Here is a 26419-nt window from a genome sequence, read left to right on the forward strand (position 1 = left end):
TTTGCTAATTTATTGAGAGTGATGGAGTTTGTTGAGTAATGAAGTTTGTTAAGTTGAAAAGAAAAAAGTGGTGGAGGTGCTGGAATTGAAGAGGGAAAATGGCATGTCTTTGTAAATTTGATGAAAATGATGAGGGTAATGTAGTCTAAAAATAGGGTATTTGGCTAGTTATGATAGAAAAAAATTTGAGGGATTAAAGTTAAAAATTACCTAATTTTTTTGGTTATTTTTGTAAATTTCTCAAATATAAGTGGGATTCACTAATCTATCATACGATCCGACAGAATATCTTTGTCCTGTGTTAAGTTAGTGAGCCCACACAAGTTTTTCCCATGAAAAAGGGCCGTCGTCCGGCCCACAATAAAAGTGGTATTTACCGTCTAGAACCAGTAAACTGGCAAAAAAGGACGTACACGTGTAACGTGGTCAGCGTGAGTACGGACTTGAACTTGATTTTCCCGCGATATTTCTACAGAAAGCAAAAGCCCTAGAATTTCAATTTCAGAAAAAAGCCCTAGATTATCGTTAGTCATTTTGATCATTTCCCCAGCGGTGCACTTTGGAGTATGATATCTCTTATTAATAGACTCCTATCCCCAAAATCTTCTACACCTGCTCCCAGTCGAGCATCTGAAAACAGCAACAAAAGCGATGACGATGACAACGGCGACGTATTAGCTAGCTCTCGTTTCCAGAAAACAGTTGAGTAATATTTTTTTTCGCTTCTCAAAGGCAAATTCCACTTCCTTGCGTGCTTTAAATTTTCCTTGATTTTTTTTTTTTTGGTTTTCTAAAGGTCATCTTATACAATTGGTGGCTGGTTAAAGCAAATACGGATCATGAGGGAAACAGACTTGCCATTGCTGGTTTCACATCCAGAGAGTAAAGTTCTCTATTCCATTAGGGTTTTGCTTTAATTCATTATTAAATTTTCATGTCTGCTTGTGAACGTTGTATCTAAGAGAGGAAACACGGCTCGTGTATTGTTGCATTTCTAATTCTGGTGGATTCCTGTCCAGCCTAGATAGATCACCCTGCTTGGTTGTGAAGATGAATTGGAATAATAATTCTACGGGAAACTGGGAATCAACCAACCAATGGAATTCCGATCCCTCCTTCGTTCCTTCCCCTTTTTCATTTCATTCCTTTTGCTTTTTCCATTCATTTCAGTTCCCTTTCCAGTGTGCCAATCAGACATGCCCTCAGTTCTTAAACAGAATATAAGAAATTTTTTGCTAAAGTTAACAAAATCTAAAAGCTTAGGGTATGTTTATGTTTGGGGATTGATGTTACAGTTGTTGTAGGAGAGGATCACTGTATGTCAAGCTTTAATGGGAGGGTTGGTAAACATTAGTTTTCCAGTAAAAGCGATTGTTTTTTCCGAATACTTTATAACTAAAATGCTTTCAAAGTTCAGAACAAGCACAACAATCCCAAACATACCTTTTTTGTTTGTGCCTCTGCTTTACTTTCAAAGTTCTGTTGCTAAAGTATTTGATAATCACCCACTTTCACTAGGTTGCTAATATTTACCTACTATCCACCCACTTATAATTGACAACTAATGATTCCATTCCATAGAAGTTAAGCATAAAAAACCATGGTCGATTCCAAACTTTCCCTGAAGCTAGTAAGCAGAACGGTAATGGTGACAAACTAACACACCCCTTCACAGGTAAAGTTGGACTTATTTGACAGACTTATTATGTGGTTCGTCTTGAAAACCACTTTGATGTATGAACACAAGACCGTTTGTTGGGACTGAACACAAAACTATTAAGGCAAACTTGGCTTTGATACCAGTGTTAAAGTTACCCAGAAGCTTAAAGTTATAGGTATTATTAAGTTCAAACATACACCATTCAGATAGGAAGTAGGTTATGATTTTATATTTTCAATTTCTCTATTACAGAAACTGCATTTCATTAAAGCAATACTTTGTTTACCATTCTGTTACAGGCTACAAGCAAAGCGCGTATTTACCTCTGCACCCATTGCTAAAAGTTATGATCCTTTTTCGCTTGAAACGTCAGATGGAATCTACATTATAATTAGAGGACTCATAAATAAGTCACGCACATTGGAAAATGGGTTTTCATCCGACGTATGTTCCTCTTACTGTTTGCCTTTTTCCCCCTTCCTTGTTGCATGTGATTTATATTTTGCAGCATATGCCTTAGAAACTAGCCAATACATCAGGCCATTAATCTACTGTTTTAATTTTCTTCTATGGGATTTGGAAAGTGAATTTGAGGATGCGTCCTTACTCTGTGTCTTTTGATTTATCAATTTGATGGTCAATAGTTATTTGCTTGTTTTATAAAGTGACTTTATATTCCGCAAAATGGATTTCTGCTGAATTTTTTTGCTGCCTTTGTGTATTTAAAGATTTTTTTCACCCACTAAGTTTGCTTTATGCAACCGAATCTAAGTGCATATGATTTATTCATTTGTGTAACATCATTGCTGACAATTTCCTTGTTATATAATAATTCAATAGGTTTGATGTGAGATTGTGCCGTAGCTCATGTGCATAGTTAGTGATTGAAATTATTTAGACCAATGTGGATTAGACATGGTGTTTCTTTGTGACCAAATCAACAAGCATGTCAGTGGGAATTCTATATTTTGCCTACTTCAGAAATTCCTAACTGAAGGTTGTGCTTTCCTTTTCTATCCAAACAGGTTTTTAGTCACTTTAATCTCGGGTTTCATTATGATTGGAAAGCTTATGCTGAAAAGTGTTTCATGAAAGAGGTCGAGGCAGCTTTAGATCCAATATGTATGCTTTTAACCTCTAAATTGCACTTCCAATGGGACATTATTTTGATGAATTTGATAGTTCTGTGCAGCCACTCACTTTGCTTCTTTTTTATTTCACGGTATATCCATGTGCTGCAAAGTTGCAGCTGATGCAGGTACAGCAAATTTGGATTCAAATGCAATTCCAGTGGATCACAAGAAAGTAAAGGGCAAGAGGAAACGTAATGCGGGGGATATAAACAAATCTTTTGAATATTTCTCCGAGAATACTCTTGCTATTGCATCCAAAAGTTCCGACTCGTCCCGCCATGCTGCCAACCACAAAGACACTGTTAATACAAACAATCATGCCTCAACAAATTTTCCACAATTAATGAAGTCTGAAAAAGACAATGTTAGTTCATTGGAGGATAACATAGCAGTGGCGGACACGGCGGAACCTTCAGGCTATTGTGTGAGAGGATCTTCTGAGAGAATGGCCAATTCGACAAGCTGGAGGAAAGGCAACACAGGGACAGCGGCAAAGTCAAAAACCGAAGAAAGATCAAAATTAGATGGTAATACCATGAAGAATGTTGCTTTAGGAACATCTCCGGTACCTGAAGGTTCTGATACGGACAATGCTAATCCATCCAACTTGGACCCAGCTGTGTCCTTGGGAGATTCAGAAGTAGTGTTGGGAATTCCAAGGACTTCAGAGAAGCATAAAGAAAATGATAGAAGTAAGGATGGATTGGATTATCAAAATATAAATAGCTCCCCTGCTTCTTTGCCCCAAGACTTTGACACAAATATCAGATGTCCTGGTGAAAAATCAAGTGGGATTGCAAGTTCATGTTTGCTGAATGTTGGCCATATGGTGATGGGAAATTTGGAAAGTAGAAGGAAAGGCAATATGGGGACAAAAATAAAGTCAAAAACCGAGAGAGCAAGTTCAAAAGGCATTACCGTCAGGAATGCTGCATCGGAAGATTCTCCTGCACCTAAAGGATCTGATGTGAATAATGGTAATCCATCCAATTTGGACCCAGCTCCATCTTTGGAAGATTCAGAAGTAACATTGAGAATATCCTCTAGCGAGCTGAAGACTTCAGAGAGGCAGAAAGAAAATGACAAAAGTAAGAAAAATGATCATCTGTGTGGTGAACTTCAAAAGCCAGGATATGGTACTTTGGTAAGAGGCAGAGTAAAAAGTGCACAAGGTCAACCAGAAAAAATATCTCAGGCTGGAGCACCAAGGCAGAACAATAACCCAAGTCGTAGTAGGTTGGTCAGAGACAAATTAAAAAAAGCACGAGGTCAACCAAAAAGAAAAATTCAAGCTGGGACACTAGGGCAGAACAATGACCCAAGTCGTAGTACTTTGGTAAGAGACAAATTAAAAAAAGCACAAGGTCGATCGAAAAAAAATTCTCAAGCTGGGACACCATGGCAGAACAAGAATAACTCAGTCAAGTCTCCCTGTGTGCCTGATGATATTGGGCATGATTGCAACTTGGAAACTGCAGTTGATGAAAGAGAACGAAATGCCAACGTAGTCTCGTCAAGGAAGAAAGCTCAAAGGAAAATTAATTTTGATGCACATGTAAGTTATTTTTTCGACAGGTTTAGGAGCAAACAGTTTAGAAATTTATACTTGGAAAAACTTGTATCATCTGCAATAAAAAAAATTGGATTAGATATAAAAATAATAGAACTGAAAAATTCTATGTAAGAAATGTAAAGATGATAGTAAGATAGAAGAGGTATATTAACTAGAATACCTTCTCAGTTGAAGGTGTGTCCACATTTAGCATTTAACATGCACCTTTTTATTTGAAAGATCGTCATCTTATGGGTTTCCACATTTGTTGTGTGGTTCATGTGATCAAAACATAATTTAAAAGCTAGGGATATGTTATGTAACTAGTGGCTTTCGGCTTTATGTTGTTGCCAAAGGCAAGTGTATGTACCTGGACCAGGCAGTATTAGCATTAATCACATTATAATCCAAGATAACAAGCAACGGGGCTCTATATATTTTGGGTAAATTTAGTGCTTATGTTTTTCTGTTAGATATTCGTTTTTATTCATGCTTTCATTTGGCGATGATAGTGTTCATGTTGCTCTGGTAAATGACTGAAGCTGTCAGCAGGTTCTGCATTTGCAATGTTCCTCACAATTCATTAGTTTATCATGGTTCATTTTGGTATTGTTACTTGTTTCTTAAATCTTTTTTTGAACTTTTATTGAAGATATTTTGTCTACTTAGGCAAGCCCTCATACTGAGGAAAGAAGAGAAAAATCTTCTATAGTCTCTCCAGAATCTCTGAGTCTCAAACGATCCAGATCAGGTGATTGCAATCCGAACTTGGATAATATCTTGAAGCTCTATTCAAATAAAATCATGTACGGCATATACGTTTGAAGTAAGTTATCAAAAACATAAGTTCAGAGCATATTAGTTCTAACATCCTCCACTCAGGTAAACTTTCCTGAATATTGCTTGTTTGGTAATAGTCTTTTTCAGTTCTTGGATGGTTAAATGTTGAGCGATGTTTGGATAATCCTGTATATGTTAAAAATAAAGTTATTATTGCCCTGTTTTTGCTGCTAAACTGTTTAGTTGGATTTGCAAATATTTCAGGGAGACTACTCGTACCTTGCCTAGATTTTTGGCGGAATCAAATTGCAGTTTATGATGCGGTTTGTTTCATCTTAAACATTTTATCTGTTCCATTTCAGCTGATTATTCTCACCTTCCTAAAAAGATTTCTTTATTAAATAAGCTTGAGTTTAAGATGACTTGTGCCATCCCTGTTATGGTGCTTTTGATGGTTTTGCAGTACAGCTCCACTCTTTTATAGACTGGAGTACGATTTTTTTTATTTTTTTTTAGAGGTAAGGGGGTGGGCCAAATCCAAATAATTTTTATTTTCCCCTTACCTCCCCTAAGGCTCGAACCCAGGTGATCAGCTGTTACAAGCTTCATGCTGTTACCAATCCAACCACGTCCTTGGAGGCTTGGTATTTGTATGCAGAGGAGATTTTAATGCCTTGACTTTTGCAGTTAATATTTTGAGATGGGTTTTAAAAAAAAAGGATAATCTAGGCGGAACAAACAACTCTGCACGCTAGGTCGCAATTAAACACTGGGCATTCATTTAAGACATAAGCACATGCTTATTCTAGTATCTGGTAATTAGTACACTTTGATAGAGGTTGTTGACATTTTTTTCTGTCAAAATACACTTGATTTAGCAATATTCAACAAATGAAGTCTCTAGACCAATACTTCAATATCGAACAATTTAACCGTGTTGCTAGTTTTTTGAATGGATGCTGATAAGTTGCGACTGTTCTACTGCCCCCTCCTTACTACACGATTCCTTCCTCCAATCTTACAGATGGTTGAGATGGTTGACTTAAGATTAAGAAACTAAGCATGCTATGCAAAAATAGTTGAAGGATCTTGTGATTTACAAATTATTAAGACATGCATGCTTCTGATATAAATGATTTCTTTTTTCCTTTCTTGTGGTTTTGCTTTTGTAAGGATGAGAACTTATCAACTTTGTCCGTTCAGGATCGTAATATTACCGGAATTCAGGAAGGATTAGATGTTTTGAGATCGCCAAAAGGTTAGTTTTCATCCAACTTCAACTGGCCATTCGAATTTGGTATTATTATGTTGTTTAAGCTGTATATCACAACCACCAATGGTCCGGCGTTTTGCTCCCAGGGATGAAATCGGAGCCACCAATAAGGAAGGGGAAGAATTGAGTCATCACGGGAGCTTTGACTCTCGTTACTGCATTTCGAATGCAAAGAAGGATAGCTCAACGTTTGCATTGGCGAAGTGGTTACATCACAAATGCTGGACGGGCCAATGACGACAGATGCCATATGTTTGGGATTTGTTTTACAATTTACCTCTACCATGCTTCAGTGGTAGCATTATGGAGTACTCTGATACTCGGTATGTACTTTGGAAATCTGATTAAAATGCTGCTCGATGTATACAAGAAGTTTCTTTTTGACAGTCCTCAGTTTGTGAATATTTAAGCACGCAGGAAAATGAAGTCAGCGACCATAAAAAATTTCACCAATTGCAGGTCACTACAAGGTCAATCACCATCCTAAGTTGAAAATGAGTGCAACATTCATAAACATTGTTTAGGCAATGCTTCAACCTCAATGATTCATATGAACAGAGAATGAGGCCATGGCTTGGACAATATCCTCTTAACTCTGCAATTGTTTCAAATGGCATGAAATACAAAATGACGGGCAGTGCCTTCATTCACAAACCTGAAATTAAACAAGCGATACATCTTCCATGGAACCAAGTTCATAGATATAGTCAGTTTCAGTTTTTCAGCCAAACATGCAACTGGAACTCCAAAACATTCCCATAAACCACACATGATCAATCCATGGTCTAATTGAGTCAAAATGGGGTCAAATCCCACATGCTTATAAATTCATCAAACAGATTCAGCTGTTTTCTCATTACAAGTCAAACAAATAGGCTAAAAATGAAGAACAATTTTGGTTTTTTTTTCAATAGAAGCTCAAAAGAAGAAAAGACAATAAAAATATCTGGGAAAAAAATTCAACCATGTGTTTAAACCGTTTCCTTTTTATTGAATAACATGAAACCGATGAACTTCCATAGAAACTCAATCCTGGTGACCTCTGTCCTTCCCAGGGGCTCGAAAGTTCACCTACAAAAGGTCAAAGGCTTCATAAGAATACTGAATGGTCTACGAAATGTTAGACAAATAACATATTTTTAAGGCCAACTGATAAGGGGGTAAAAAGAAAATCATAACAGAGGAAAGTCCCAAAAAATAACCAATAAACAGAAATCAGTGATGGTCAATGAATCATGTCTAATAGAATATAAGACCCATGTGATAGGAGAGAAAAATCTTAACAGCTATATATTCGAAAATACTCTTATTAAGAAAATTTTGTTGGAATAAGATTTCATTTAGAGTTGATGACAAGATGAGTCAAGATGCATCTAACTTAAGTGGCAAGTAGCATATAAACCATTGACAAAGACTTCAAATTGGACTTTCTAACCAAAAAAAATCTGAGGCAAAACCATATTCGATTCTCTGTACAATAATATAATTCGGAATATCAAGTAATCACATAATTGGAGGACTGCTTGAATGAGATTACACATTATTTAAAGGATTTAATCATAAACCGCTTTCCAACATAATTTAAAAGAAAAAGCCCATCATCGTATACAGTTATATCACATAAAAGAAAATAATCAATCATGCATGGTTTAATGTTTTAAGGCCAAAATTTTATATTCATATGCTTTAAAGACATCATGAGTAAGACCAGAGAGAGATATAACAGAATCATTGTCAAGCTCATTTTGTGAAATGTGAATTTCCAATCATCATTGGTTTGTAATACAATGCCAAACTACTTGTGTTATTATCTCAGTTAAACATCTACTTTGAGAACGTAATTTAAAAAGCATAACTTTTTTTTTTTTAATTTAAAAACATACACACAGAAAGAGAAAAGTAAAAGTAAATTGGTGAGGCAAAGCAAAAGTTCAAGCAACAAAATAAAACCCTAATTAACACTAAGCAGCAATTGAACTAAATGGGTGAAAAGCATTATTAAAGAAGAAAGTAGGCCATATTTGTAATAAATAAGGGAATTTAGGGTTAAAAAGGAGAGGCATTACCGCTTATGCCTCTGCACGAAGGGGGAGTTCTTAGCATCTTCCTCTGAAAAAAGAAAAAGAAAAGAAAAGGAAAATTGAACTAATCAGAATTCAATTTGTGATGAAGCGCATTGAATAGAATGAAAATAAATAAACTAAAAAATAAATGAAAGAAAAATACCAGTGAGACCAAGAGAGAACTTGGTGATTATGGTTCCTGTAATGGCGAAGCCGACCAGAAACGGCCAGTTCCTGTTCCATTCTCTCCTGAAGAATACGGGCCATGGATCGAACTTTCTCATCTTCCTCTCTCTCTTTCTCTCTCGCAATCGACTTTCACTAGACAAACATTTTGGCTCAGCTAATGGACCATATAGCTTGTGAGGATGATTGTGGGTTACGCGCCTAGGTGCCGCGAGTGGGGTATGTTCCTCAAGTCAAGCAGCGTGTGACACAGTCCGTAAATAACAATGTATGTCCGGTCGGGTCGGGTCGGGTATCCACATTCAAATTGTTTCTGGTTTTACAAAAGCTACAAAGAAGTAAATATTTTTTTAACTTAATTTAAATTATTTTCTGAGATTTTAAATAATGGAATGTTAGAAATAAATTAAAATGATCAAAATTAGTCATATAACTACACAATCAATACATAAAAATGATAAGAATCATGAATAAGTAAATATTTGAATTGATCATTGGAAAGTCTTATTTAGATTTTGGTCTTAGGTTCGAGTCTCATCTAGTAAGCATGTGTTCAATTAATAAATATTTTACCCAAAAAATTAAAAAAATTATATAAAAAAAGCACATCAATCATCATCAAATCAAACAAAGTAACATGATATCCTTATTCCTCACAACTTTTAACAATTCCATATAAACGCTGACTAAAGAAGTCAGCTCGACCAGTACATGAATACCTCCTCCCGGATAACAAAATTTCAGTCCAGGTAGAAATCTTCGACTTTCAATTTTGCTCAATAGTGATCAAGTTTTATGGCTTAAAAACAGCTGGCCGTATAAGATCTAACCAAGCGAACTATTATCAACCGCTATCTTGCGCTTTGCGTCATTTATAGACACGATGAAACTGTTACTTGCAAATTAAGCAATCTGCAGTCGGCCAAAACATCCTATTGATTTATCTCTGATAACAGTTTCTCGAGAGCTTCAGATGCAAGAGGGATGTAAAAGCAGTCCTGACCATCAGAATGCGTTCTAGTCTTGACCAACTCATGATCTTTGAATTCTGTCAAATGGGAGTTCAAAGTAACCTGACTGCTTACCAAGAAGCGCTCTCGAGAGGTTGAATACAGAGTATCAATTGGCATGCCTGAAAAGTGAAAAATAAAATAGAATACATATAAGAAATAATATGTGGACACATGTTTCAAGTTATATATAGATACTTGCCTTCTTCATCAGGATGAGACAGTTGATATTCCGCCAGAATTTTGAAGACACTTTGAGCATTTGGTGTCAAACTTTGTAAAACAATTGCAGCTGTTTTGGCAGTTTGAGCGCTGCTGCCATGAGCTAGAATCAAAGGAAAGAACATTCCTTCAACCTTGTACGGTGCAAAGGTAGGCACATGATACCAGTGCCAGTTAAACTGAGTGTGAACCATTTTCTTGTCCCACACTATCAGAAGATTCAAAATGAGATTTATTAGGGTCAATGCATTAAATGCCACTTAAAATAGTCTAACAGCAATGCTACACATCTGTATCCCCTTTACTCAGAAAATAATGTCGAAAACATCATGCTAATATATTGAAGTTGAAGACTAGGGACAGGTTTTGCTCTCTGATTGTTACATAGACAGATGTACTTACATCTATCTGGGGTTCATATTGACATGGCAGCATGAATTATGGGCTCGACTTGGTTTAGGAAGATATATCCTATAGCCAGACCTAATTGACTGACTAAATCAATCCCGTTTCACCTTCTGCTTCAGAGTAAATTAGATTAAGAATATTGTTTCAAAAAGAGAAAAGATCAAATGTGTAGCATATTCTTTCAAGCATAATGGACTCCCACCACATACAAGGTTTCACTGGTATATCAACCATTAACCATCTCTCCTATGGACTACTAAAGAAAAAAGGTGGGAATAAAACTCAAGAGCTTCCAACTTCATCTTACACTAATTTTCAAGAAAAGAAGTACCTTAAGGATTTAAAAACAGCATGGACAAAAGAGTGGATGGGAATAAGTAACATAAACTATAAGCTAGCTAAGCAACTATTGATAATAATAATTTTAAAAAAAAAACATACGTACGAAGAGGAGCATTCACATGGTCAATAGAGGCAATCATACGAATATGGGAACAGGAAGCAATTCGTCCAAGATGCTGCTGAGTTTCAGAGTCTCTTAACCCAGGCCCATCAATGTTGTGAATGACAACACACACAAAATAATCATTCTCCTTCAGTTCTGACCCATCCAAAAATGCAAAAAGATCATCCATGGAACGAGAATTAAATGGTTGTTGAGCTCTAGGCAAGTTCCCGGAAGGGGTCTTTCGTTTGGATTTGCATTGATTCCATAGAATTTCAGCTAATGTTATCACAACCTACATTGCAATCATTTAAAATTCATAACTGAGATGCAAGAACATATAATCAGGTCTATGACCATTATTTCAAGCCACAAGCCATTTCCACTTTACAAACTAAACGACAAAAGATACAGTCTTTATAATGTTTGCAACATATATTATGATTTACGTTCCTACCTAGAATAAATCATCCAGTATTCATTTCATTTTATTAACTTCATTTTTTGTATCTTTAGACATAGATATATCTGTATGGTGGCTGAGAAAATAAATCAGATATAGTCCATGACTTAAATCCAGAATGATGGTACCTGTTTTATGTTAATTGACTGAAGATAGCCGTTGATTACAACTACAGAATATTCAGTCAAAGCTGTCGAAGCAAAATCCTCAAGCAAAGCCTTCTTCGATCCAAATCCATACATTAAAAGGCCAAATCCACACCTAGCACCATAAAGCATGAATCAAGATGCAGAAAGAGATTTTTTGAACAGCCAAGTTACGGTCATTAAAACACTCACCAGAATAATAAAAGTGAGCAATCTTATTCAACTTAAATGGAAACGGTTCAAATCAAAGTGTGTTTGTTTAGTTCAATTAGGAATAATAACAACTTCACAAACAGACAAAGTTAGCCATTAAGATTGTTTCGAAAAAAATTATCTTCATTAGGTAAAATACACAAACAAGTAGCATCCTTCAGAGACATTCACAAACTTAGTGGGAATTACACTCAACAATTGAAACAATAAAATAATAATAATAATACTATAAGTGAGTGCGGTTCCATACCTTAGCATAAAAACCCATCTAGAATACAAGCTTTTGTAACTATCTATTAGAGAAACAATCTCTTTCTCATGCTTGGGTTCAAGATTAGATGCTGCTGCTCTCAGCTCCTGCAAAAAAATCACAAATATCAGTTCCTAAGCCCAAAATTTCAGAAATGTAGGTTAAAATTTAAGTGAAATTGAAAGCAAGAACCTGTTCGTCAACGAGGTTGATATCAGAGAGCTTATGGGTTGATTTCTTTCCAGAGGCGGCCAAATCTTTTGCCAGAAAATAATTTCTAGAAAATCCAAATTCTTCTTCTTCTCCATCGTTCAATTCCATGACTTTAAGATTCAAACTTAACAAAGAAGATACAAAAGTAAATTTTTTTGAGAAACCAAAATGTATAACGAGAGCCAATTGGGAAAGAGAGAAAGAGAAAACTGATCAGAGTATCAAACAGACTACAAAGCCCTAGGCATTTTCCCGCGAATTTCTTTTTGTGCGCCCAAAGAAACAAAGCGGTTCGATTCGGATTGGTTTGAGTTCCACATTTCGGTTTGCGCTTGCGATTCGGCTTAAATTTTGTGCTCGCCCAAAAACAAAAAAAAAGGTAGAAAGAGAGTTCTCAACTTATTTGAGTGTTCGATTGTGGGACACAATCTTAAATTATTAGGGCTTATAAGATGACTTGTTTTTGTTAAGGTCCTGGTACGCAATACATACCTTAAAAATTACAGCATGCATTTAGTAAATATTAATTGTTATGGTTTTAAAATTAAATTAATTTGATCATATACTTATACGATGAAAACTTATAGGTAGCGTTTATTTTTTGGATTGAAGTGGAAATCTTAAAGAGTGAGAATCCTAGGATTGGGAGTGTGGAGTGGGAGTGAGGGTAGAGTATGTTGTTTACTTACACTGGAATGGAAGTATAAAATGAAAATTAGAATTCAATTTATGTGTTTACTTTGTCTTGGATTGTGAGTAAATAGTTTCAAATTACAATTTTATCCTTATTTAAATAATTATAATTTTTAATTACAAAGCTAATAAAAAATATATTTAATGAATAAATATTTATTTTATTATATTTGTAAATTTATAATAATTATTAATATTCTTAATTATGAACATCACAATTTTTATTAATTTTAATTTTAATATAAAATGAAAATTTATTTTATTTTATTTAATATAATTATATTAATTTAAATATAATTATATTAAATTTATTATTATATAAAATAATAATATAATATTATTTAGTACAAAATTCATATTTTCTTAGAATAAACATTTTATTATTATTATTAATTATTAATATTAAATAAATATAGTACTATTATTTTTAAAATAAATATAATAATATTATATTTATTAATTCTCTATTAATATAATAATATTATTTTTAAATACTTTTAACTTAGAATCAATGCAAATTATTATTTAGTTAAATATAATAATATTATTCAAATAAATTTAATATTATTTATTTTATTTTATTAATTATAAAACATTAAATTGAATTAAATAAAAAAAGGATAGAAAAGGGAGAGGTGGGACGTGGGAGTGGATTCCCACTCCCACTCCCCACTCCAAAAATGGGTGGGGCCCACGGAGTGGGATTCCTAATCCCTTCCTAATTTAATGAAGTAAACACTGAAGTGGGAGAAATTTGCATTCCTCACTTTCACTCTAGAAAGTAAACACAACAATAATATCTTTGTTATTTTTTAAAAGTTATATTTACAACACATTATTAACTTTTATATAATTAGTAATGATAGAGGTACAAATGCCTTGTACAAATAAGTGTTTACCAAATACTAAAAATATTTCGTAAACATTAGCTGTTGTACCTTAAAAGTTAAATTGATTTGATCAAACACTTATATAATGAAAAAACTTACAATATTTTTGTTATTCTTTTCAAAATTATTACGTAAGAGTTATATTTACTGTAAACTATTTATTTTTATATAATCAGTAAAGATATAGCTACAAACACTTTGTACAAATAAGTGCATACAAACTAATATGGTATGAAGAAATTGGTTGCATGAAATCATCATCAAACCCACATAACTGAAAAAAAAATAACTATTAATTTGTACATGCTTCTTTAGACAAAACTGTTTTAAGCTCTGTCATACTTCTTTTTTCCACAATAATTATGGTTTAAGGATTATAACACTCCAATATTAAATTAGGCCTAAATTGAGAAAATAACTAGTTGGACAAAAATGTAGTAAGCATTTGGTAAATTAAAATATTAAGAGTGTTGTGAGCTGGCAAAGTTGTTTTGTTGCATAATATAGTTATTAAAAAATAGTGTAAAATTTCTATTCTAATTGCCGCATCTTTTAACACCAAATAAGTGTTTTTTTTCCATATGAGTATATTTTCTAGTGATGAAAATTGCAACTATGATATATTTATGTCCAAAGATGGCCAACAACGTCAAAGGAAGACCCACGAGGACCTGCGGGTTGGCACGATACAGTGCACCATGCAAATGGGCAATTTCATGTTGTGCCATTTTTTTTTTTTGAGCTCAAGTCTAGCATGGCGCATAGCATGACTGTTGTGCGCGGAATGCAGAATCAAACGCACCAAATGATTATAAAAAAATAAAGGACACAAAATTTACGTGATTCGACAATATGCCTACGTCCACGGGAGCAAGAGAAAAATAATTGTATTATTAACAATTATTTGAGTAAAGAAATCTCACTTTCTCAGAACCCAAATACACCCAGTACTCTCACACATACTCTCCAATTGCTCATACTCTCAGAACTCTCAAAAGCTTAGAAACTTATAAGCTTAACAAATTTTGGGATGAAATGAAATGAAGAAATGCTCTCTATTTATAGGCTTGAGCTAGTACTATTCCACCTAATTCCTCTGCAATTTGTCAATCTTCATCTCTGTAAATTTGACAAATTTTGCTAACTTTTCTATTTTTCTTCATTTGATGTAGGATTGTCAAATGCCAAATATTTTACAGCTTGCAATTTGGTGCCGACTTTGAAAAACAAAAGCAATGCATGTGGCTCACTTTTCTTTTTCAACCAAAACTCTTTGACTTTTCAACAATTCTCCACCTCGACGAAGATTTGTCCAAATCTGAACTGACTACCAACCAATCATCATCCCCAAAGTGGTTGCATCTCTGTGACTGCCTACGTACCCAAAATTTAGGATCAAACCAACCGTAGTTCAAAATTCCAGAAGAACATAACTTAACATAATCGAAGGATTTGAATTAGTTTCAAACAATGTTGAAACTTAACTCTAGAAACTATATTCGTCAACATATCTGATGGATTATCTTTTGTATCAATCTTCTTCAACAACACAACACCGCTCTCGATAATCTCTCTCACATAATGATATTTCACATCTATGTGCTTCGTCTGAGCGTGATATGTTTGATTCTTCGCAAGGAATATCGCACTTTGATTATCACAGAAGACCGCAATGTTCTCCTGGATTACTCCCAAATCACCTAACAAGCCTTTCAACCAGATAACTTCTTTTACAACTTCAATTACTGCCATATACTCTGCTTCTGTAGTGGACAAAGCAATTGTCGATTGTAAAATCGATCTCCAGCTAACCGGACCTCCACCCAATGTGAATACGTAGCCCGTTGTTGATCTTCGCTTGTCAAGGTCTCCAGCGAAATCAGAATCACAATACCCAACACATTGTTGACCACAATCCTTCTTGAACAATAACCCAACATCAACTGTCCCATACAGATATCGGAGAATGCACTTTATCGCAAGCCAGTGATTTTTACCCGGATTGTGCATGTATCTACTAACCATGGTCACTGCTTGAGATATATCGAGCCTTGTGCATACCATAACATACATAAGACTACCCACAACACTAGCATATAGAACACGAGCCATGTAATCGTACTCCTCTTGAGATCTAGGACATGAAGAAGAGCTTAATTTGAAATGAGGAGCTAGAGGTGTACATACCGGTTTAGTTTTGTCATCCATGCCGAATCTTTCTAGCACTTTCTTCAAATAAGACTTTTGAGTCAACCATACGCTCCCATTCTTCTTGTCTCTATGAATCTCCATCCCAAGTATTCTCTGTGCATCACCCAAGTCTTTCATCTGGAACTCAGAAGCCAGCTGCTTCATTAATCTTTCAATCTCATCTCTATTCTTCGAAGCTATAAGCATATCGTCGACATAGAGTAACAAATAGATGAAAACTCCATCTGGTAGTCTTCTAAAGTAAACACAATGATAGTGTTTACTTCTGGTGAATTTCTGCCATTGTATAAATTGATCAAATATTTTATACCACTGTCTTGGCGATTGTTTCAGTCCGTACAAAGATTTAATCAACCTACACACATGATTCTCCTTTCCAAACCACAAGGCTGAATCATATAGATTTCCTCCTCCAAATCTCCATGTAAGAACGCCGTCTTAACATCCAATTGAGCCAACTCTAACTCATATTCTGCAACTAAGGCAAGTAGGATACAAATGGAAATATATTTTACAACTGGAGAGAAAACTTCATTATAGTCAATACCTTCCTTTTGAGCAAAACCTTTTTGCCACGAGCCTTACTTTGTATCGAGGAGTTGATTGATTTGGAGATCCTTGCTTCTTGGTGTAGACCCATTTATTGCCAATAGCCATTTTCCCCTTTGGTAACTCCAAAAATTCCCAAGTCTGGTTTTGATGGAGAGATTTCATCTCTTCTTCTATGGCTAACTTCCATTGATCACTTTCACTGCTGCGTAATGCTTCACTGAAAGTGTTGGGGATGTCATCATCAATAACTGGAAGTGCATAGGCTACCACCATATCTTTAGTAAGCCATCTGGGTTTCTTTATCTCTCTTCTTGGCCTCCGTATTGCTATAAAATCATCATTATCTACATCATCAATTGTTTCTTTATTTTGTGGGACATCAAAAGAAACAACATCTTCTTCAACTCTAGGTGTCACCTCCATAGTTGAACCTTTCTTTGATGTAGAACTAACTGGTACATATGGAGTTACATCAAACTCCACCTGCTGACATACCTCTTTGGTCTTATTCTCCACCTGTTGAGAACTTGAAGTTTTTATCATTGAAGCTTCATCAAATGTGACATCTTTATTATACACAAACTTTTTGTCTTCGATATCCCAAAGCTTGAAGCCCTTTACTCCACCTTTGAATCCCACAAAGATAGCTTTTCTAGCACGAGGATCCAATTTACCATGATAATAAGCTGGACACCCGAATATATGAAGGGAATCATAGTCTTGTGCATGCTTTCCAGACCACATTTCCATAGGAGTTTTACCTCCAATTGCAACAGAACCGGTTTACCAAGTGACTTGCGTAGCTCACAGCTTCAGTCCAAAACTTTTTATCTAAACCATCATTAGATAACATACATCGTACCTTCTCCAGTAAAGTACGATTCATACGCTCAGCCACACCGTTCTGTTGCGGAGTATGTCTCACCGTGAAATGTCTTTTAATACCCTCGTTCTGGCATACTTGCAAGAATGGATCAAAAGTATATTCATCCCCATTATCAGATCGTAATACTTTGATCTTTCTGTCAATTTGAGTCTCCATCAATTTCTTCTATTTCACGAAAATCTCTAAAACCTCATTCTTTGCTCGCATGGTGTACACCCACACACGTCTAGAGAAATCATCAACAAATGTAACAAAATAATGGCTTCCACCAATTGATGCAGTCTTGGTTGGTCCCCATACATCACTGTGAACATATTCAAGGATCTCACGAGTATCGTGATTAGCTGTACCAAACTTGACCCTTGTTTTATTGCCTACTACATAATGCTCATAGAAATTTAATTTACAGGTTTTGATACATTTTAAGAGTCTGTGCCTCATCAGAGTTTACAAAGACTTCTTACCAGCATATCCCAATCGTATATGCCATAGCTTGGTGGTGTCACTGTGCGGCTCAACAACATTTGCTTCATCAGTTGTACCTCCCTTAAAATAGTATAGATTGTGACGTCGAACCCCTTGCAGAATTACCATAACCCCATGTATAAACTTCATTATACCATCTTTAATGGTAACCTTGTAGCCTTTAGCTTCCAAAGCACCCACAGAAATTAGATTTTTTTTTTAAAGCTGGAACAAATCTAACCTCTTTGAGTTCTCTGATCATTCCATCAATCATTTTAAGCTGAATTATTCCTATCCTCATTGTGCGATAAGGTTGATCATTCCCCATCACAACTACACCGGATTCCAGATTACGAAAATCCGTAAACCATTTCTTAATAGGACACAAATGATAGGTTGCTCCAGTATCAAGTATCCACTCACTCGAACTAGCTACGCATGCTGGAGGAGTAATACTTGTGAATAATCAGAGTTTTCATCTTTCCATGCCATGTTTGCTGCTGCTGGTTTCTTCCCATCTCTCTTTTGAGCCAATGGACAATCTTTCCTCCAATGGCCCTTTTCATGACAAAAGGCACACTCGTCTCGAGCTATATTTCTGCTTCTCGATTTGGATTGAGAATTCTTTCCACCACGCTTTTTCTTTTTCTCCATCGCCCAATCTCTGCTCACCAAAGCTTTAGACGATGCTCATTCAGAATTTTTATTATTATTTCGAATCTCCAAGTTAGTCAATGTTGTGCAAACATCTTTGAAGATGATCACGCTTTTCCCATATATCAAGGTAGTCACAAAATGGCTATATTCCTCTGGTAGTGAGTGTAACAGAATCATAGCCTTAACTTCATCCTTAATATCTTCTTCAAGATTCTTCAAATCAGCAAGTAACTTTTCAAATCTTGAGACATGATCGTGTATTGACACCTCAGGCTTCATTCGAAAATCATATACTTGGCTCATTGCATGAAGGCGATTTTCAGGACTTTTTAGCAAGTACTTCTCCTCCAATGTACGCCACAAAGTCATCGCACACTCTTCATCCTTCACCAAGTATTTCACCTCCTTGATCAAACAAGATCTGATCTGACCACAAACTTTTTCATTCATACGATCCCAAATTTCTTCATCATACAAGTGTCTTTTATTTTTCAGAACAATATTGAGATCGATTTGAATAAGGGTATCCATAACTGCGCGCCTCCTCATGCCGAAATTGATTTTCCCATCAAACTTTTTAACATCGATCTTCTGGCCTCCTATAATAGGTGCTGAATAGCGATTTGACAAATCTTGCCTCCCACCTGAAGTGTCTCCTGAAATAGTCTCGGTAGATCTCTCCCCAATTCTGAAAGTTTCACCTTCTACCATTTTCTCAACGAACTATTTCCACTTGAAAAAAAGTCTCTATGATGTTAATTTCGCGTGAATAAATGCACCAGAAAGTTCCCAGGAGATTGGATGGGAACTCGGTTCCAATTAAAAACTAGAATCCTTAGACTCTTATCGCCTTTATTGACAGAACTTTCCTAGACATACAACAATACACATTAATTATAATAGACTGTCTCCCAAGTACAAATGACCGTCTCCACCGTATTTGTGAACAGTACTGTATACGGGAATAGTACCGTATACGTGAATAGTACTGTATACGGAAATAGTACCGTATACGTGAATAGTACTGTATACGGAAATAGTATCGTATACGTGAACAGTACCGTATCTCCCCAAGTACGAACCGTCGGCTCTGATACCACTTGTTGTGCGCGGAATGCGGAATCAAGCGCACCAAATAATTATAGAAAAATAAAGGATACAAAATTTACATGGTTCGGCAATATGCCTACGTCCACGGGAGCAAGAGAAAAATAATTGTATTATTAACAATTATTTGAGTAAAGAAATCTCACTTTCTCAGAACCCAAATACACCCAGTACTCTCACACACACTCTCCAATTGCTCACACTCTCAGAACTCTCAAAAGCTTAGAAACTTATAAGCTTAACAAATTTTGGGATGAAATGAAATGAAGAAATGCTCTCTATTTATAGGCTTGAAGCTAGTACTATTCCATCTAATCCCTCTGCAATTTGTCAATCTTCATCTCTGTAAATTTGACAAATTTTGCTAACTTTTCCATTTTTCTTCATTTGGTGCTGGATTGTCAAATGCCAAATATTTTATAGCTTGCAATTTGGTGCCGACTTTGAAAAACAAAAGCAATGCATGTGGCTCACTTTTCTTTTTCAACCAAAACTCTTTGACTTTTCAACAATAACCCCATGTTTGCAGTGCTGGGCTATGTCTGAGAAAAAGCATGACAAGTTTTTTCTCATTTTTTTCATTGTTAGCAGGCATTTTCCAAGCCCATGTACATTTTTTTCCCCATATGCCTTAATCAAATTCAATAGAATTAAAAGTTCAAAACTCAAGTTAATATTTAATAATAATAAATTAATATTAGAATTATTTTTTAAAAATAACAACTAAATTTTTTATTTTGTTAATTTTAGTTAGTAATTATATTACAACATTTATAAATTAATAACTTTGATTAAATAAAAAAAGTTATTAGCAAGTGACTAAATTGATAATCTCACTATATGCATAAAGTGATTTTTTTTTTTGAAATCTTTTAGGCCCAATGAAAAAATAAATCAATAATTAATCAAATTAGGGGTGGGCAAATATGATCAACCTGATCGGGCTTTAGGTTAAACGTGTTAGGAAAAAAGTAATTCGAATTCAGCCCAAACTTGTAATCCAATCGATCCAAATATAATTCAAATCAAATCAAAAGTTTGTTTTTGTATCTGATTTGATCCGAACCCAATTTTGCGAATCGGATCAAGTCAAGTTGGGTAGGGTTATTTGCCCTCCCCTAAATCAAGTACAAAGATATATTAATAAAAAATAACATATAAAATTGATATTATTAAGAAATTTTTTTAATTGACAACTTCAAATTTCTCAATTCAACTCATTTCCAAAATATATGTCCAATGACTTGAGACTAAAAATAAAACTAATGAATGATGTGTTTTTAGAGTTTATGTTCTATGTACTTCAACCATTTAAAATATTTTATCTTCTGGTGATAGAGTTACGAACTCTTATTAAAACTTATTTTGTATAAACTGATGTGATATAAATGCATTGATTAGATGAAAATATAAAATAATAAAAGTAAATGATATAGGCCAAGAGGTATTTAATCATGCCATATTATTTTGTACAAAAACAAGTTTGCACAAAAATTTATATCTTTATTATTATTCAATTTGAAAAGTATGAATATCAAATTTATGCTTATATACAATATATTTACATTAATTATTGGCTCCTAAGTAGATGTTCTAACATTTATTAATATTTTTTTGTATGTACGTGATAATTTTTTAAATTCATACATGAATTTTGGTCAAAGGAGCAACATAAGTCCTAAGATATCACAAGTAATTAAAAAATATTAAACTATTCTTATATTAATAAATATTTATTTACTAATAAATGAATAAATTATTCATTTATTGATAAATTATATATCCTTATTAAGATAATAGTTTTCTTAGTGCTTATTTGATATGACTTATCTAGTGGCCATAAGTGCTTATTTAATCAAATTAAGCACTTTTGAAATTTTTTTTGGTGTTTGATTATTTTTTTAGACTGAAATACGTTAATTTACATTTACTAAAAAAAAGCCCAAAATTTGAGCTTTTGATAGTAGAAGTTAGAAAACTTTTCTAAAAAATATGTAATATAAAAAATACCCTTAAATATTTCATCAATTACATAATATCCTATTATATACAAAACTTACACAATAAAAATTGCTGCTGCCGTATAAACGTATTGTTGCCACTTCACTTTTTTTATTTTTAAATAAAATAGTCGGCACTTTAATCATGTAAAATCCTACACATACCCAATACTTGAGAGAAAACTTATAGTCATAGGGCTAGTTTAGGATTGTGGTTGAAATTTAATAAACTGCTTATTCCATAATTTTTCATGAAAATAATATTCGGTAAATTTTGTAAAATCAGCTTATTTTATAATTTTTTCTATTTTGTCAGTAACTTTTAAATCAGCTTATTTAAATGGCTGGAGCTCCATGGACGAAGAAAATGGAAAATATTTGGCAGGGAAAATAGCGTCATTTTTGGCTTTAGTAAATGCTGCGTTTCATTTTCAGGGTTTGACCCGTGTAAATATTATTTTTGTTAGATAAATTATATCAAACAAACACCTATATTGTAATGAATAATTATCTATATTTAATTCTTGTTTCGAACGGTTGAATTAGTCGTCACAATTAGTTGAAACGAGAAGAATTAATCGTCACAATTAATTGCAACTTGCTGGCGGGAAATTACGAGCCTAGGGAACTAGCGTTCAATCAATTTTCCCGATTATACTGAAAAACAATGCCATGTCACCAATCCGTTCAAACAAAAACGCACCAATGAGCTATAGTAATGCTACATAACAAGCACAAGCGTCCGTTCATTTAAGCCTACTAGACGGCCCAAACCCCAGAAAATCGAAATGACGGGGATTCCCAGTCCTATCCGTTGATAACATGCCATCCAGCGGTATAGAAATCCCATCTCCCATTTTAATTAAACAAAAGCAAGCCACTCGTATCTCACTTTTGAGCCGTGGATAGCACTAAATCCAACGGCTGAAGATTCCCCTCTCAGTCTCTCAACCTTTTCACTCTACCTATATAAAATACCTACCACCACCTCATTCCATATTTCACTACAAAAAAAACGAGCAAAGGTTGAGAGTGGGGGAAAAAAGAAAGAAAAATTCCCAATTAGTTTGAAAACCGTAATTAGCATTTTAATTTCGTAGCAGAATGTCTGGACGCGGCAAGGGAGGCAAGGGATTGGGGAAGGGAGGAGCCAAGAGGCATCGCAAGGTGTTGCGTGATAACATTCAGGGCATCACCAAGCCGGCTATTCGCCGTTTGGCCAGAAGAGGAGGCGTTAAGAGAATCAGCGGTCTCATCTACGAGGAGACACGCGGCGTCCTCAAGATCTTCTTGGAGAACGTCATTCGCGATGCTGTGACCTACACTGAGCACGCTCGCCGAAAGACGGTGACCGCCATGGATGTCGTTTATGCGCTCAAGAGGCAGGGCAGGACTCTCTATGGCTTTGGTGGTTGATGTGGCGTCGTTTTGTATTTTGTGTTTTAGGGTTTTCCTTTTTTCCTGTAAACCAGTGAACGTGGTTGTGTCTAGCGAGTGGGTTTAAATTGGAGGCAACTTGTATTTGCCGTTTCCTAGGGGTTTTTTTATTTTTTTGGTTCATTGGTGTTTTCATCTTTTGCAATGAGAATCTAGATGTTTGCTACATTGAATTGTTTTTCTTTGATATTTTGATTTGCCTTATGAATCTGTTGTTGAATTTAGTGTAGTATCGTGCAAACGAAATTTATAGCAATCTGCAAATTGTAAGCGTACGGTAATGACTTCGAAAATGTTTAGACAAATGGGTAGTTCATTTACGAGGATTGAGCAAAAAAGGCTTATGGGGAGCTGTCAATTTTGAATCTGGCGATGTGATTAATGTTTATTGCTTACTTGCGCGAGGAAATTTGGTCGCGTATTTAGTTAAAGTTCCCAAGGATAAGACCTTCTCTTTTCTTGCTTCACTGCATCTGATGAACAAAACTTGTTTATTACAACTACTACCCAGACAAAATACTTGTACGATTCTAGTGAAATTGATCATCATACCAAGGAGCAGCCACCAGTGAAGCATTCAAACGGTTAATAGTGTGATTATTTCTCCATAATTTAAAAATGGGGAATAAAAGACTGCCACAGTTCAGGACAGCATCAGCAGTTGTCAAAAATATGTTCAGGCTTCATTTTCTATAAGCTTGTTTTTTCACTGCTTCATCATGTAGTTCAACTCAGCATATATGGTGCGGTTAACAGTAAAGTTGGAACAAACCAGTTGAGTTCCACAATTGTCCATCATTACTAGTGTTGTCAACAGCACCTAATAATGCAAAGAGAATGAATGTAGGTAATGAATCATAAGTTTGGAACCGATTACCTTGCACAAAAGGCTGCCGGATCAATGACAACATGACACAAATTAAAAATCCATGATCAAGCCATCTTGAAATATAAATTCTCACCTGTTTAAGAGCAGAAGGAAGCCAGGGGTTTGATCCAAGTCTTTTGGTTTCTTGCAGCCAAGCTCCTAGCACTTCAAGTTTTTTTTTTTTTTTTGATAGGCCAAGCACTTCAAGTTATACAGCTCTAATTGCATCTCTAACTACTACGACCCCAGTCAACAGCCAAGGGGTGATACGGAAAAATGTAAACAAAAGAAATGCAAGATTGGCCCAGGTACAGACAAAAACTAGACAAACACTATTTCTAGGCAGGTATGACATGTACTTCCTCTTAATATAAGTAGCCATGTTGACAGAAAAGAACATACTTAATATGGTACTAAGGTGCTAAACAGCCAATTGAAAAACTCAATGAACCATGCCATCTGATTGCTTTGCTTCTGTATGGTACTTCTCCAAATCTGCATCAAGATCTTCTACAGAAAGGTTTGGCTTTGCACCTTGACCTCTACCTCTTCCACGACCCCCCCTGGCACCTCCCCTGCCTCCACGGCCACCGAGGCCACCACGGCCACGGCGAGGCCTTTCAATGGGAATGGCACCTCCCATTCTTAGGTGACTGTCACATGTACAAAAATTTATCAGTTCCAGGAAAACAGAACTTTTACTAATTTACTTAAAAAATAAGATGGTACTTTCATGTTCCAAAAGCATTAACTCTTTACAAAACCAACTGTAAGAAAATTATATACTGATGTACCATGTAACAACCAAACAATCATGGTGATAAGAGTTATTCTACACATACTGATGCTCCCTAGAATGAATTTTTCAGATCTCAGTACACAGATAGGAGTCAATCCAGAATCAACAACTTAGTTCCGTCAATTCATTACTATTTTACATAAGAAACGCGTGAGAGCATTGACAAAAGAGTTCTTTTATACTTATCCTGCAAGATGAAGCAGGCTTGTATGCTACTTTACAATTTAATAAATAACACAGGTGTTAAGCAACTTTATACAAAAATCTCATGAAAAGTTTTTTTCAAATGCTAACCTTCTTGAAGTGCCAATTTCGTTTCCATACATGACATTTGTAATTGGAAGCACAGCAGCTGGAGGTCCAATATTTGTTCCAATTATCTCAATTTTCATTGGTTTTCCATCTAGCTGGACATTATTGTATCTCTTTACAGCTGCTATAGCATCAGCTCGTCGTGTTAAGACAACTTCTGCAGTTCCCTGGAAGAAATGTCAATATGCATAAGTATGTGCGGAAGAAACAGTAACAAGACTATGATTATCCCAAACTTGATAGGCTACCTTTGATCTTCCACTCCTATCAAAATGAACAGAACACCGTTTAAGTTCACCAACCTCTGAAAAAAGCTCCTGCAGAAAAAAAGAAAAGTTCAAATTTCACACAGAACTCCATATGCAATCATCTTCAAGAGTGAAGACGGAACATAGAAATCATAAAAAACGTAAGAATAAATAAATCAAAAGCAAAAAAGATCCTTCTCTCTAAGGTAGCTTAAAGAAACTGATTTTACTTCACAAATTTCTCTCTCCTATCCCTTCAACTCGCTGGTACCTCAAACTACCAAAAAATTTTGTTGTAATCATCTGTATAAATTCTAAGATTGCATATGAAAGATTAATGCATTATCACGTTCTCAGCCAATCATCATCAAATCACTACAAGGTTTATGCTCCTCACTCACTACTTTCATATTAAACTAATAGAACTAATCAAACTTACAAATCCAAGTAAAATAAACGAGGAAAACGACACGGTTCCATTAAAAAGAAAAAAATAAATTAGAAAAATACCTTGATGTCTTCATTAGAAACACCGTATTCCAAGTTTGAAATATAAAGTTTGGTGCCACTCTCTATCGATGAAGATCGAGCCGCAGCAGCTGCAACAGCACCGTTGAAGATCATGTTCTGTGGCCACGTGGCTTGCGGAGCTTGAACCGGCTATAACAGAAAAAACTCCTTTTCAATTAAATCGACAAAGACACATCCAATCCAAGAATCAAAGTAATTTCAAACACGAAGCAGCGCTGAAATTTTCTTTTCTTTTTTTTTTGTTTTTTAAAGAAAATAGTGACCTTGGAATAGGGCGCCGTTCTGTTGACGCTGCGCTTGAAGGTGTGACGGGCGGGGCCTAGGCCCGAACCTCTGCCGCCTCCGCCGCGCCCGCGAGAACTGGACCTCTTGTTGGATTTGATGATATCATCGAGAGACATGTCCAAGGCGCTAGTCATCCTTGAAGAAACCCTAACTGGGCTGTGAAGGTTGCGACTAATGGCTAAGACAAGCAGGGCCTAGAGGATTAAGCTAGGGTTTTACAGGAAATGAAAGGAACTGGGTCAGAGCGGTTATTTAATTCCATAATTTATTATTATTATTTGGTTATTTTTTGAGGTAGAATATTTAAAATATTAAATAAATTATTATATCTCAAAAAATAAAGATTTCAAATTTAAGCTTTTAGAAGTTAAAAATATTTTCTAAATATTAAAATATTTTAAATATTTTTATATTTATTTAATGATTTTTATTTAATTCATTTGTTTAAAATTATCTTCATG

General features: G+C 35.1%; 5 protein-coding genes across 9 annotated transcripts; 2 read left to right on the forward strand and 3 right to left on the reverse strand.

Annotated features, from left to right (window-relative positions):
- Positions 1 to 471: 471 nt before the first annotated feature.
- Positions 472 to 6784, forward strand: LOC18039753. Of its 4 annotated transcripts, none has more exons than XM_024181843.1 (9): positions 472 to 701; positions 797 to 882; positions 1960 to 2104; positions 2686 to 2782; positions 2904 to 4348; positions 5015 to 5096; positions 5390 to 5448; positions 6329 to 6383; positions 6485 to 6784. In XM_024181843.1, exons 1-9 carry the CDS (start codon positions 567 to 569, stop codon positions 6523 to 6525), a joined length of 2145 nt encoding a protein of 714 aa, XP_024037611.1. In that variant the 5' UTR covers positions 472 to 566; the 3' UTR covers positions 6526 to 6784. The 4 variants fall into 4 exon arrangements, 3 of the variants coding, with proteins under 3 accessions (XP_024037611.1, XP_024037612.1, XP_024037613.1); XM_024181844.1 differs by having other exon boundaries at positions 2910 to 4348; XR_002904870.1 differs by lacking the exon at positions 6485 to 6784 and having other exon boundaries at positions 5015 to 5227; positions 6329 to 6359.
- Positions 6785 to 7109: 325 nt separating this feature from the next.
- Positions 7110 to 8799, reverse strand: LOC18039879. 2 transcript variants are annotated; one of them, XR_002904871.1, is made up of 3 exons: positions 8625 to 8799; positions 8465 to 8507; positions 7110 to 7469 (listed from the first exon to the last, which is right to left on the reverse strand). XR_002904871.1 is itself a non-coding variant. In XM_006428970.2 (2 exons), the coding sequence occupies exons 1-2, from the start codon at positions 8743 to 8745 to the stop codon at positions 8461 to 8463; spliced, it is 168 nt and encodes a 55-aa protein (XP_006429033.2). In that variant the 5' UTR covers positions 8746 to 8798. The 2 variants fall into 2 exon arrangements, 1 of the variants encoding a protein (XP_006429033.2); XM_006428970.2 differs by lacking the exon at positions 7110 to 7469 and having other exon boundaries at positions 8461 to 8507; positions 8625 to 8798.
- A 505-nt stretch (positions 8800 to 9304) lies between these two features.
- Positions 9305 to 12417, reverse strand: LOC18038414 (origin of replication complex subunit 2). The gene is made up of 6 exons (XM_006428971.2): positions 11997 to 12417; positions 11805 to 11911; positions 11324 to 11456; positions 10733 to 11027; positions 9860 to 10087; positions 9305 to 9779 (listed from the first exon to the last, which is right to left on the reverse strand). Exons 1-6 carry the CDS (start codon positions 12123 to 12125, stop codon positions 9580 to 9582), a joined length of 1092 nt encoding a protein of 363 aa, XP_006429034.1. The 5' UTR covers positions 12126 to 12417; the 3' UTR covers positions 9305 to 9579.
- A 9894-nt stretch (positions 12418 to 22311) lies between these two features.
- On the forward strand, positions 22312 to 23083 carry LOC18038415 (histone H4). Its single transcript, XM_006428972.2, has one exon. The coding sequence runs from the start codon at positions 22583 to 22585 to the stop codon at positions 22892 to 22894; it is 312 nt and encodes a 103-aa protein (XP_006429035.1). The 5' UTR covers positions 22312 to 22582; the 3' UTR covers positions 22895 to 23083.
- Positions 23084 to 23979: 896 nt separating this feature from the next.
- On the reverse strand, positions 23980 to 26219 carry LOC18037951 (THO complex subunit 4B). Its single transcript, XM_024181922.1, has 5 exons — positions 25937 to 26219; positions 25653 to 25802; positions 25143 to 25211; positions 24877 to 25061; positions 23980 to 24436 (listed from the first exon to the last, which is right to left on the reverse strand). The coding sequence occupies exons 1-5, from the start codon at positions 26090 to 26092 to the stop codon at positions 24226 to 24228; spliced, it is 771 nt and encodes a 256-aa protein (XP_024037690.1). The 5' UTR covers positions 26093 to 26219; the 3' UTR covers positions 23980 to 24225.
- Positions 26220 to 26419: the final 200 nt, after the last annotated feature.

This window comes from Citrus clementina, unplaced genomic scaffold (genome assembly GCF_000493195.1).
Source record: "Citrus clementina cultivar Clemenules unplaced genomic scaffold, Citrus_clementina_v1.0 scaffold_6, whole genome shotgun sequence".
Taxonomy (NCBI): domain Eukaryota; kingdom Viridiplantae; phylum Streptophyta; class Magnoliopsida; order Sapindales; family Rutaceae; genus Citrus; species Citrus x clementina.

What these genes read in the sequence shown, in the direction of transcription:
- LOC18038414 (XM_006428971.2), bottom strand. Translation starts at nt 12,125, where the DNA reads ATGGAATTGAACGATGGAGAAGAAGAAGAATTTGGATTTTCTAGAAAT. An exon ending in CCATGTGAATGCTCCTCTTC is followed by an intron (nt 10,088 to 10,732) that starts GTACGTATGTTT and finishes ATCTTCTGATAG; the next exon opens with TGTGGGACAAGAAAATGGTT. An exon ending in GTCTCATCCTGATGAAGAAG is followed by an intron (nt 9,780 to 9,859) that starts GCAAGTATCTAT and finishes TTCACTTTTCAG; the next exon opens with GCATGCCAATTGATACTCTG.
- LOC18037951 (XM_024181922.1), bottom strand. Translation starts at nt 26,092, where the DNA reads ATGACTAGCGCCTTGGACATGTCTCTCGATGATATCATCAAATCCAAC. An exon ending in ATAGGAGTGGAAGATCAAAG is followed by an intron (nt 25,062 to 25,142) that starts GTAGCCTATCAA and finishes CATTTCTTCCAG; the next exon opens with GGAACTGCAGAAGTTGTCTT. An exon ending in GAAATTGGCACTTCAAGAAG is followed by an intron (nt 24,437 to 24,876) that starts GTTAGCATTTGA and finishes TACATGTGACAG; the next exon opens with TCACCTAAGAATGGGAGGTG.
- LOC18039753 (XM_024181843.1), top strand. Translation starts at nt 567, where the DNA reads ATGATATCTCTTATTAATAGACTCCTATCCCCAAAATCTTCTACACCT. An exon ending in GCTCTCGTTTCCAGAAAACA is followed by an intron (nt 702 to 796) that starts GTTGAGTAATAT and finishes GGTTTTCTAAAG; the next exon opens with GTCATCTTATACAATTGGTG. An exon ending in AAATTGCAGTTTATGATGCG is followed by an intron (nt 5,449 to 6,328) that starts GTTTGTTTCATC and finishes TTGTCCGTTCAG; the next exon opens with GATCGTAATATTACCGGAAT.
- LOC18039879 (XM_006428970.2), bottom strand. Translation starts at nt 8,745, where the DNA reads ATGAGAAAGTTCGATCCATGGCCCGTATTCTTCAGGAGAGAATGGAAC. An exon ending in GTTCTCTCTTGGTCTCACTG is followed by an intron (nt 8,508 to 8,624) that starts GTATTTTTCTTT and finishes TTCTTTTTTCAG; the next exon opens with AGGAAGATGCTAAGAACTCC.
- LOC18038415 (XM_006428972.2), top strand. Translation starts at nt 22,583, where the DNA reads ATGTCTGGACGCGGCAAGGGAGGCAAGGGATTGGGGAAGGGAGGAGCC.